Consider the following 10,562-nt stretch of genomic DNA (forward strand, 5'->3'; position numbering starts at 1 on the left):
GGTAGTTACTAGTGATGGGAGCTCCGGATTGGATTCGTGGATCCACTCCGACTCCGACTCCACACTAATATTGCTTCGAATCTGGCTGCTCCGAACGAATACACACCCCCTTGACTCCGATTTAATCTGGACTACTCCGATCGAATCCAAATGGCTCCTATTGAATCTGTTTTACTACGGTAGTTAATTCGTAGAGCAAAATACTTACACTCAAAAAGCAAGCTTGCTAGCAGCGGTTTGGGGCATAATGGGTTTTCCAAGATTTTCTGGTTGTTTCCAGATTATTGTTTTGATAAATTCGTGATATTATTTCCTGTTTTAAAAAGTTTGAATTTGTTCAACGATTTACTAACAGATTTTCGCATATTTTTATAAATTCTAACAATTGGTTGATATAATGCTAACATTTTTCCAACAAATAATTCAAACAATTTGGAGCAATGGTCAATACATTGTTGAATAGTTCAAATAAATTAATTGAATCCAAATAATTTCTGGAAGCTAACAATAAGTCAACAATAAGTCGTGAGCTGAGCACCAAACGACTCCAAACGATTTCGGGCGACTCCAGACGACACAGAACAACTCCGGACGACTCCGGACGACTCCGGACGACTCCGGACGACTCCGGACGACTCCGGACGACTCCGGACGACTCCGGACGACTCCGGACGACTCCGGACGCCTCGGGACGACTCCGGAGTCGGAGTCGGACTAACAATAGCCGGAGTCGGATCGAAGTCGAGGGTGCGCTCCAAAGAGCACATCACTAGTGTACACTGCATAGTGCAGGTAATCCAGATAGGAATGTAAATTAGTATGTGTAGTGATACGTTAATTGTTATGAATAATTGACTAAGGATACTCAAATTTACCCAAGAACTTAAAAAGGCTAAACACTCTTCCAGAACCAACTAGCCCAACCCCCACCCCGCTAATTCCGAAGTTGATCCGGATTCGAATCGGAAAACATCTGGATGCGGATAAATCCAAATCCGGCTGCAAGCCCATTTTGCCCATCACTATTAGTTACATATATGTTAGCACTCACAAGAAGAAGATCGCCTATGATATCCGGCCAGTTTCATGCCCTCAAACGTGTCTCTTTCGGTAATTGAAGATCTCTGCCACAAGAGGGTGCAAGCTACACAACCATGCATGTTGTTGGTGAAACTCCTGCAGCAAAACAACTGACCTTTAGGCATTAATTATGACTCGGTTGGCTCGTACGCCGCATCCTGTGTCCTCCGGAGTTTCGTGGTTCGTTCTTGCATCGGTTACCCATTCCCCCTTGTGGTTGTCAGTGCAACGGGGCACGGGACACACATGTAGGGCTGCCGATTTCTCTCCCATACGACGCAACCATCATTTGCGCACACCGGAGAGACCGACTTGTGGCCCCGGCACACAAACTCCTTTGGGCTGTGGCATCGGGAGGCGCAAACAAGACGACGACGACGACGACGACAGCGATGCACCTCACGCATCGTGCGCATTGCGTTATAAATAAAACTTCAATTATTACTTTGCCGTTGGCGGGTTGGCCCCCAAAAATATCCCATCCCTTCAGTCACAGTCCCGGAATATCAATCCGATGTGTGTGTGTCACACACGCCACGAGATCGTCGTGTGGCGCGCACAGTTTTAACGCGGCAAGGGATTTAATTTCCTCCCGATCGGGGTCCGTAAGCACCACGCCGACCCCCAAAACCGGTCCGGGGTACACAGCAGCTGCACTCTACTGCATTTTGCGTGTGATCCATGCACTTTCGAATTTCATTTTTTGCTGCTGCGCCGGCTGCTACTGCTACTGCTCTGCTGCTCCTCTAGTGCGCAAAACATTCAATATTTTACCGTTACGACGTGGGGGCAACATTTAACTGCAGGGCCGGTGCAATTGCACTTCTGTAGCGTAGTTCGCACACACCGCTGCCGAAGGGCGAAAAGTAGCGATTTTGCTAGGAAATCACGCCACCGTTCAGCGAACCATACCCGGAGATCAGGTTCGAAGATTTTGAATGATCTTTTTTGGGGGATATTTTTAGTAACACGCGCGCGGCGGCAGCACCGTACCACAGACGCTATGTGCGTGGTTGTTTGTCACATAAGGTGGGGAAAAGGATGGGAGGGAAAGAAAGTGTCTTGGGTTGTTGGAAGTGTTGGAGTGCTGAGATTGCTCAGTTGAGGCCGGGGGAGGACATGGGTTGAAGATTGCGAACGAAGCGATGCAAATGTTTCGTTTCGTCAGGTCGCTTTCGTTTGATTTTGTTTGGTTTTTGTGCTCACGGCACAGTTTCTATGGCAAAACCGCCACCGTGAGGTACGCAATGACAGCGCAATTTTATTGGGAAGTAAAACAAAGAAATTTTATTACTTTGGCAACGACGACGGTACGAAGCAGGATCCTCTTGCGAATGCCTGCCATAACCGCCGCTTAACTCTGGTGCTGCTAAAGGACGAGTTGTGTAAAATGTATGCACATTCCATTACGATGCAACAACACGTGCATTGTTTTTGCGCCACCTTCTGCGCCGTTTGCCCCAAACAGCAGTCCCCTTTATCTCCCCCTGCTGTTCAAGGTTTACTACGGGTTTACAGTGCTGCCTCCTCAGGTCTGTTTGGTTTGTTTGTGTCCTTTGATAGGCAAGGCAATCGTACCGAGGGAAAAGAGAAACTTTAACAGCGAGATATGCAATAAAGGTCAAGGAGCACTGGCAGGAAAGTTGCTGCACAGTTGGTTTCCATTTTCGGTCCACCGGTTGTGTCTAGGAGCTTGGTCCGTTCGGTTTTGGTCTTTTGACGTGATAAGGTCTGCATACAAAATGATGCTTGTTTGTGAGATTTCCAACCGCATATCCACTGGTGACATTTAGTACTAAACTTTGTTTGTAGAATGTTTGCTGGACTAAAGATTGACGCATTTCTGTAAAGACAATACGTAGACAGAACGCGTTACCAGGACAATAATACCAGAACACGAGCGAAGAAGTTGAAGCGCAGCATGTGGTAAACTCTGACAAAAAGACGTCATCAGGTCATACATCAGAAGGGACTTCTGCTAGTAAATGAACTTGAATAGTTAATAAACTTACAATGAAACACGCTTATACACTGCGATGCCATCAGGTAGCAGTATATATGTAACTGACTCGACTCTTTATCCCTTACATTCCACAGTAAACCCGTTCGTGTTCTGCAAGCCGTGAAGGGCCTTATCGGTGCGCCGCAGAACAACTTTAAAATACTGAAAAATGGCAAGGTCGTGTACGACGACAAGCGGGAAAAGTCCATGTTCAATCGGATACTGCGTGAAATGTTCCCGCGCGACGGTCGCACAAAGGATGAGTAAGTGTTTTGTTCTCCAACTGAGTTAATTATAATTGATTGGACTCAATTCTTATGGTGTGTGTAATTATTGTTTTGTTTTTTCTCCCCCACCAGGAGAAGCACAATTTTCATGAATCTGATAAAGGAGATTTTGCTGAAAGATTTTACCACAAACGATGAGCATTGCGATCGGAAGCTGTTGAGCATCAAGAAGGATCGGAAGAAGGTACGATACACCCCGTTGGAAGGTTGGACTTTGTGGATATAATATTAATTTCATTTGATTTTTTATAGAAGGATAAAAACCAGCTCCACGAACGCGCCTGCATCCCCGTCAATCAGCAGTTTCTTCCCCAAAGTTGCGCCCTCCGACAGATCCTAGACGTGCAGTTGTTAGTGAAGGTATACCACAAATGCCTAATATAATGCCCAATATCTTGTTGCAACTGCTCCTACTAATTCCGCATTATTGTACCTGGATTCTCTATCTTGCAGTCAAGCATTTCTACGATCGATCCATCGAAGCTGAACAAATCGCGATCCGATCCGTACAGCTATATAGACGAAATGTACGAAAAGTATCTCACCTACCAGGAGGACGCACTGTACGATGGGCGCGGCACCAGTCGCACCACCTGGCCGAACGGTTCCTTCTGTGCCGAGTACCTGTCCGAGGAGGAACAGTATCAGCTCGGTGCGACGGCCCTGGACTGCTCGATTATGATCACGTTCCGGCGGCTGTCCGGTGCCGAAGAGAGCAGGTAATACAGACCCTTAGGAGTACGCGCTGTGTGAGCAAACAGAAACACGCGAACAAAGGCAGTCCGTCCCTGCCGAGGATGTAGAGGCCTTTAAAAAGGAGCTTTTCTTCTTACGTCGTACCGTCGCTCGAAATTTGGTGAATGGGAACCGCGCGCTGCGGCTGCCAGGACTAGGTTTGCACATGCGGGTCTGTCTGGAAGGACCAAAGCTACCTGTGACAAACGAAGCATGAGCAAAAGAAAAGGATGAGATTACTTGTACCATACACCAAACGGCACAAGGCGGGTGAAGGAGAAAATGAGACTCCACATTAGCACACAGTTGCAATCCATCCCGTTCGGGTCGGATGGATAAAAAAAGTTTCTCTTTTCCCTTTTTTGGTCCACCACTGCGCACTGGCAACCTTTGCTCCGTGGTCTGTCTGAAGGTCCTGGTAGACAATTTAGGGATTTGAAAAATTATCCCGTCGCTTTGCTTCGTGTTGTGTCTGGCTTTGTGTTGGAATATGGGATTTTTAGGGATGTGTTGAGCCTGAACGCATTCCTGAGAATTTCTTCGCCCTATTCTATCGCCACTTGTCTTTTGTGTGTGCGTGTGTGTATGTGTATCATAAACTCTTTGCAAAGAGAGCGAGAACCTTCATCCTTTATAGCTGTGCCACCGGATAAAGGTGATCAACTTTTTATTTTCCACTGACCTGAACTCTCTGTACGTTGTTGGTGTGGTCTTTGCGTTGTATGGATTCGCTGGATAAATTAGGATTCCTTAGGTTTCTCACTGTATGAATTGTTTAAAGCTCGTAGCACGGTATTTTGAGACCTTTTGCTCAGCGGGATCAGGGGTTTTATGTTTCATGGGAAGTTTGATTTCCGTTTTGCGCTACTGAATCTTAACCTGATTTATGTTAAATTTGTTTTGTAATTTAATATTGTGTATACAACGGATTGATTTGAAGAAGTAGGAAATATTTGTTGTGTATAATGCCAAAACATTACCATTCTAAGCTTAATTTACGTTATGCTTTTACAAGACCACATTTTGTCATAATTCTCGTTATAATAATACGAATTTTATTCATTCTTTTTAGCCTAACTGACGCAGCACGGAATCACATCGTCTCGATCGAGGGTATGAAGTTTATCGTCAACGTGACGATCACCGATCTCGATCCCAAATCGCACAAACACTACTCCAAGTATGTGGAACAGCTAGCATCGTCTGCGGTAGCGTACCGAGACTTTATCAGCAAATTGCGGCGTTAGAGAAGCAATCTAATCGTCTATTTATATGTGTGTGTATTGTATTGTGTCTCTTGTATCCTAATGAAGTCCCTCCAGAATTATCTGTGCGTCTGTGTGTGTGTGTGACTTTAAGAAGATTTACAATATGATGCCTATAGAGGAACGGGTAGCCAAACTAACAGCAGCACAAGCACACTAGAACACAATATGGTGAACCTCAAGACAAAAAGCAATAATACTTTTTTGCCCAATACCCTACGTACTAAGATAACCCAGGAGTGGAACCACTTTCCTGAAGAAGTTGCTCTTTATAGCAGTGTGGACGTGTGTGTCTGGAGGAAATAATTGCATGTTTAAATATTAAAAGTAGCTAACTAATACGCAAAAAAACGCAAATGATCATCACATAAAAAGGGAAAAGAAAGCTAAATGCACCAATGAAGCAGAAAGGAATAGTAGAAAACAATGAAAGACAAAACCAAGTACAGGAAAAAAAGATGGTTGAAAAGCTAGCATGTAAGTGTGTAATTAAATGCAAATAATAATGTAATTTGTTCACTAAAACAAGAGGCGCTGCTGACAGTGGACCGACAATTTAACAGCAAAGAACGCAAACACAGGCGAACACAGAAGATGACGACTGAACAAAGGAAACTAAGCTGCTTTTAATAAGTTTACTTAAATGATGTTTTGCCTTTAAATTACGTACGTGTCAAAGCATGCAAATGTAATCGAACATCATATGCCAGCGGGCATCATCACATACATGTGCAACATCATATAGGTTTACTCAGCGTGCTCTATTTATTACACTTTATTTATTTTAGCATTTTAGCCGGGAGACATAAACAGGGGGAAAATGACACACACAAAAGGGGTGAAAGGATGACACCAAATAATTTATTTGTATACTTTATTTTTAAAAAGAAGATTATACTAGGTTATAGCAATATCATCAAAAAGCATGTTTTGAGAATAATTTAATCCATTTCATGATGGCGCAGAGCTCTTTACTGGCAGAGGAAGTGAACAAACACAAACCCACACCACACAATCAAGAACGCTCTTGATGTATGCAGTATTTATTGCTAGGTTTTCGTTATTTTTCGTATTTTTTTCTACAAAGGGCTAAAATTACTAATATTAAAACCCACTTTTCGAATCACTTTTCGCGTTTCGCGTTAGCCAGACTGTATAACCTGGTAGGATGGTAGATTCTTTTTTTCATTTCCTGAACCAGTAGCTGTAGAATGGTATTTGTTTTCTCCGTTTTCGACGAAAGAGATGTGTAGCTAAATTGTTCTCCAAATATTTAAGTAGAGACTTTTTGAAAGACTTCTAAGGAAAGATTGTGACTGTGACTGTCTAAGGAAAGATTGTGTAGTTTTTTTTAACGTCGTGTGACGCACCACTATAAGACAACCTTTTTATCTGTCGATACACACAAAAAAACACACACACACTGTATTCAGTACGTACTGGTTAGTGCTGTAGAAAGGGAAGGATATGCGTGTGGTGAACACACTGTTCTTCTTATCTGTTTTTATATACATAGGAGCTATTTTTCACACGTTGCATTTCTCTACTACAACAAACGGTGGATGTGTTATGGAAAAAATAAGAATAAATTTGCTGAAAATCTTTATTAATTACTTAAAATCCTTTTTTCCAGGATGCATTGCGCTCGAGCGTCCGTCCGAAAATGGTGTGCTTTTAGTTTGATGTTCAGTTTAACAAAGAAATATCGTTACACCCAGAATACGATGACCAACCGCGAATGATGGCAAAGCAATTATCTGACTTCCAATGTGCGCGCATTGTGTTGGAATGTGGCGGCGACGTACACACAAAAAGGAGGGGGCTAAAAAACCACCCATGTGGCTGGCAATCGATTATTTGCTGCGCCCTTTCGGTCGTTTAACCTTTTGGAGCTTCTAGCCACCAGCCGCCCCCGAGAGACACTGACACGAAGAGGAAGAAACCGGGTGGACATTGTGAGGGAAGGATATCCTTTTGCGTGACGATAAATTCCTTTCGCCTCTTCTAGTCGATGCTTTGGGGGAGGTGGAAGAAATGGGACACACCCAACGGTTTTAGTGCTAGCACCACCCGGAATATGGTGGGTTAGGCTGTGGGAGTGTGTCTGTGTCTGTGTAAAAGGATAAATTGTTAGTCCTGGTGTGCGAACGATGACACCAGCAACAAGTCATTAGGGAGAATCTTTACCCGTTTCCCCATGCTTCCTCCACATGCCGCCCCAAAAGGAGTGGAATGAATCGATGGCTGTAACAAACCCCCGCCGAAGAGTGTCGGGAATGAACCGAGTCCGTTTAGTCGTTGTTGCGCTTTCGGACGGTGTACACACTACGGCCAAACAATGGGTAACAAAGTGGTCACCTTCACCGACCAGCAGCTGGAGGACTATCAGGACTGTACGTTCTTCACGCGCAAGGAGATACTGCGCGTGCATCAGCGGTTCCACGAGGCCAGCCCGGACCTGGTACCGGTCATTATGACCGAGGGACAGGCGTCCACCATACAGGTGCCGCGGGAACGCATCGAACGGTTGCCCGAGCTGGTGGAGAACCCGTTCAAGGGCCGCATGTGTGAAGCGTTTTCGCGCGACGGCGACGGTAACCTGACGTTCGAGGACTTTCTCGACCTGCTGTCCGTGTTTAGTGAGCAGGCGCCGCGTGACATTAAGGTGTACTACGCGTTCAAAATTTACGGTAACGACGGGTGGGACAGTTTTGTGCGACAGTTCGGGACGGCAAGTTTATAACGCTGTTGTTTAATTGTTTCGCTCCCAAACCAGATTACGATCGTGACGGGTTTATAGGGCAGTCGGATCTGCTGAACGTGATCACTGCGCTCACGCGCAACGAGCTATCGCTGGAGGAGCACCAGCAGATAGCGGAAAAGGTTATCGAGGAGGCGGACGTGGATGGGGACGGGAAGCTGTCCTATCTGGAGTTCGAGCACGTGATAACGCGAGCGCCCGACTTTATATCGACGTTTCATATTCGTATCTAGAGTATTTTAGGTGTGTTAATTGTTTTATCATATATGAAAGAATTTATTACAGTTTTGCCGCTTTGAAGAGTATTTTAATATAAATAAAAAAGTGTGGCCTTCCTGATATAATGCACAATAAAATGCAATCAGTAAAATAACGTTGTTTGCAATCCAACAAGAATCCAAGTAGAAATATGATTTCCGTAATGATTTCCAATTCAACGTGCTTCTACTTCCATGTACACGTGTTTGACACACCTGAATGTAAAGATGGAGCATGTTCGCAGAGTACTTTTGCAAATCAAAACTAATTCCGTTTCGTTGCTCTATTAATGGTCTCCTTGTGTAATGCAGTAGTATTAAAAATGATATGATCTACACGGAAGAGTTAGGGAGATCTTCTCTATATTTTCTATAACTTCGGAGGTATTTAAAAAAACTGAATTCCCAGGAGCATCTGCACTCTACTGATTCTGAATCATTACCGGAAGTAAAATGAATTTCAACAGTCCTGAGACTGATCCTGCACCCATACTGACCCTGACACTGATACCACATTCCTCTGGGTGCTGGAACTGAATTCTCAACCCATACTGGTCCTGATGCTAGTCCTGAAACCATACCGGCCCTGAAGCTGATCCTGGACCTTTTTTGGACCTGGAACTGATCCTGTCCTTGCCAATCTCTAAACCGACCTTATACGTCACACGAGGCGTAAATTTTGGTTTAAACTGGATTTCAGCCATAAAATCCTATAGTTTTTTGACAGGAATTTAACGCTCACCCATACAAAATCAAGCGTACACTTTTTGAGTTTACGCTTCGTGTGACGTTGGTAATAAGCGAGCTGTAAGCATTGTCCTGTCTGTTGTCTTGATTGGCATCCGTTCGCAAGACAACAGAGACATTTTTAAGCAGGAAACATTGAGTGAAGCAGAATTTAGTAACTGTTGGGTTAAATGTACAATTTTAAAACCTACCATCTCTACCATGTGCGCGAAATGTGCAATTTGCGTCGGACTGAAGCAAATAGAAGGAGAGAGTGTGTGTGAGTGAGAAAATAGAACAAGAGAAATGCGGTCTCATCTGCAAAGTACAAGCAAGAGTACGTTCACCGAGTACGCCCGTTGAAAAATTGACGAAATGAAAATCATTTTCGTGAAATCGAATTCAAACTGAACGTTAGAACGAAATATTTCAACCAAGCTTAACGGGATATTTTTAATTTGTTTAGCGAGCTTTTTAATTGAATGATTTTTATTACATGGCCACTATTTGCAGTTATTTGCAATGATTTTTATATAGCACTTAAAAGAAGTTCTGTCTGGAATTAAAAAAAAAACAATTTCCATAGTAAATAAGGCCTTTTTTCAATCCATGGGGCAGGGGTGTTTCTCATAAAACAAGAAAAGGTAGAATTTGTAATGGAAAGAAGAAGAAAATGAATGGTAAAATATTTTTTTCACTCCTGTACAAAGAAACCTAGACAATTTATGATTTCTCCTTTTATAAAAGATTCACTTCATTGAAATTGAAATTGTAATCATCTTGTTGGCTCACATTCAACACACGACTGAAAAGTTAATGAATTAACTAGGTTTGATAGTTTGAAGTCAATATTTGAGCAATACTGATAACCCTATTAGACAACATTTTTAGCTCATTGTTCTGTAAAATATTGATCCATCTAATAAGTGATCAAATACGAAAATTTGCATACATGACACATTTACGTGATGAAATACATGCTCTATATTGGTTTATACAAGCTTTCCCGCTATTGTAAACGTAAATTACAAAAAAAATTATAAAAATAATAATTTCTGTAAAATGGAAAAGAAATAAGCGTTCTGAAATAAGTCAGAACTCTTAAAATTGTCAACCTTATGAATTGCTATGAGTTGGAATTGAAATCTTTGGTCACTCAAGTGTTATCATAAAAGCAACATGTTCGCTGCAACGTGTAATAACAAGGAATTTTACGAATAAATTTACATATCAAATCAAGAAAGCACAAACACGATTGAGAATACAGGTGGACTGGCATCCATCGGTACCTGGTAAATGAGAATAAAAACAATGTATCTACATATTGTGCTGATCCACCTGTGCCAAAGGAAATGCGGAACAACGACATTGAACAACAATTCCCTGGAGATGTTAATAAAGTTAATTAAAACTGGATGACCTCCCGATGCGTTCCGATTTTATTAATAT

At 42.9% G+C, this 10,562-nt stretch overlaps 2 protein-coding genes across 5 annotated transcripts in view; both read left to right on the plus strand.

The window, feature by feature from the left end:
- Nucleotides 1-6,989, plus strand: part of LOC1275549 (inositol-pentakisphosphate 2-kinase) — a 114,024-nt gene extending 107,035 nt beyond the window's left edge. For all 4 annotated transcript variants that reach the window (XM_061655462.1, XM_061655461.1, XM_061655460.1 and 1 more), the window contains 5 exons: nt 3,178-3,345; nt 3,442-3,553; nt 3,622-3,729; nt 3,823-4,088; nt 5,177-6,989. In XM_061655462.1, coding sequence (XP_061511446.1) covers nt 3,178-3,345; nt 3,442-3,553; nt 3,622-3,729; nt 3,823-4,088; nt 5,177-5,351 — 829 coding nt within the window. In that variant the 3' untranslated portion in view covers nt 5,352-6,989. The remainder of the gene's footprint in view (nt 1-3,177; nt 3,346-3,441; nt 3,554-3,621; nt 3,730-3,822; nt 4,089-5,176) is intronic.
- Nucleotides 6,990-7,661: 672 nt separating this feature from the next.
- On the plus strand, nt 7,662-8,462 carry LOC133392909 (calcium and integrin-binding family member 2). Its single transcript, XM_061655466.1, has 2 exons — nt 7,662-8,059; nt 8,146-8,462. The coding sequence occupies exons 1-2, from the start codon at nt 7,708-7,710 to the stop codon at nt 8,361-8,363; spliced, it is 570 nt and encodes a 189-aa protein (XP_061511450.1). The 5' UTR covers nt 7,662-7,707; the 3' UTR covers nt 8,364-8,462.
- The last annotated feature ends 2,100 nt before the right edge of the window (nt 8,463-10,562 follow it).

This window comes from Anopheles gambiae, chromosome 3, assembly GCF_943734735.2.
Source record: "Anopheles gambiae chromosome 3, idAnoGambNW_F1_1, whole genome shotgun sequence".
Lineage (NCBI taxonomy): Eukaryota > Metazoa > Arthropoda > Insecta > Diptera > Culicidae > Anopheles > Anopheles gambiae.

Coding starts and splice junctions, on each gene's coding strand:
- LOC133392909 (XM_061655466.1), top strand. CDS start 7,708: ATGGGTAACAAAGTGGTCACCTTCACCGACCAGCAGCTGGAGGACTAT. Junction 8,060..8,145: donor CTACGCGTTCAAAATTTACG/GTAACGACGGGT, acceptor CTCCCAAACCAG/ATTACGATCGTGACGGGTTT.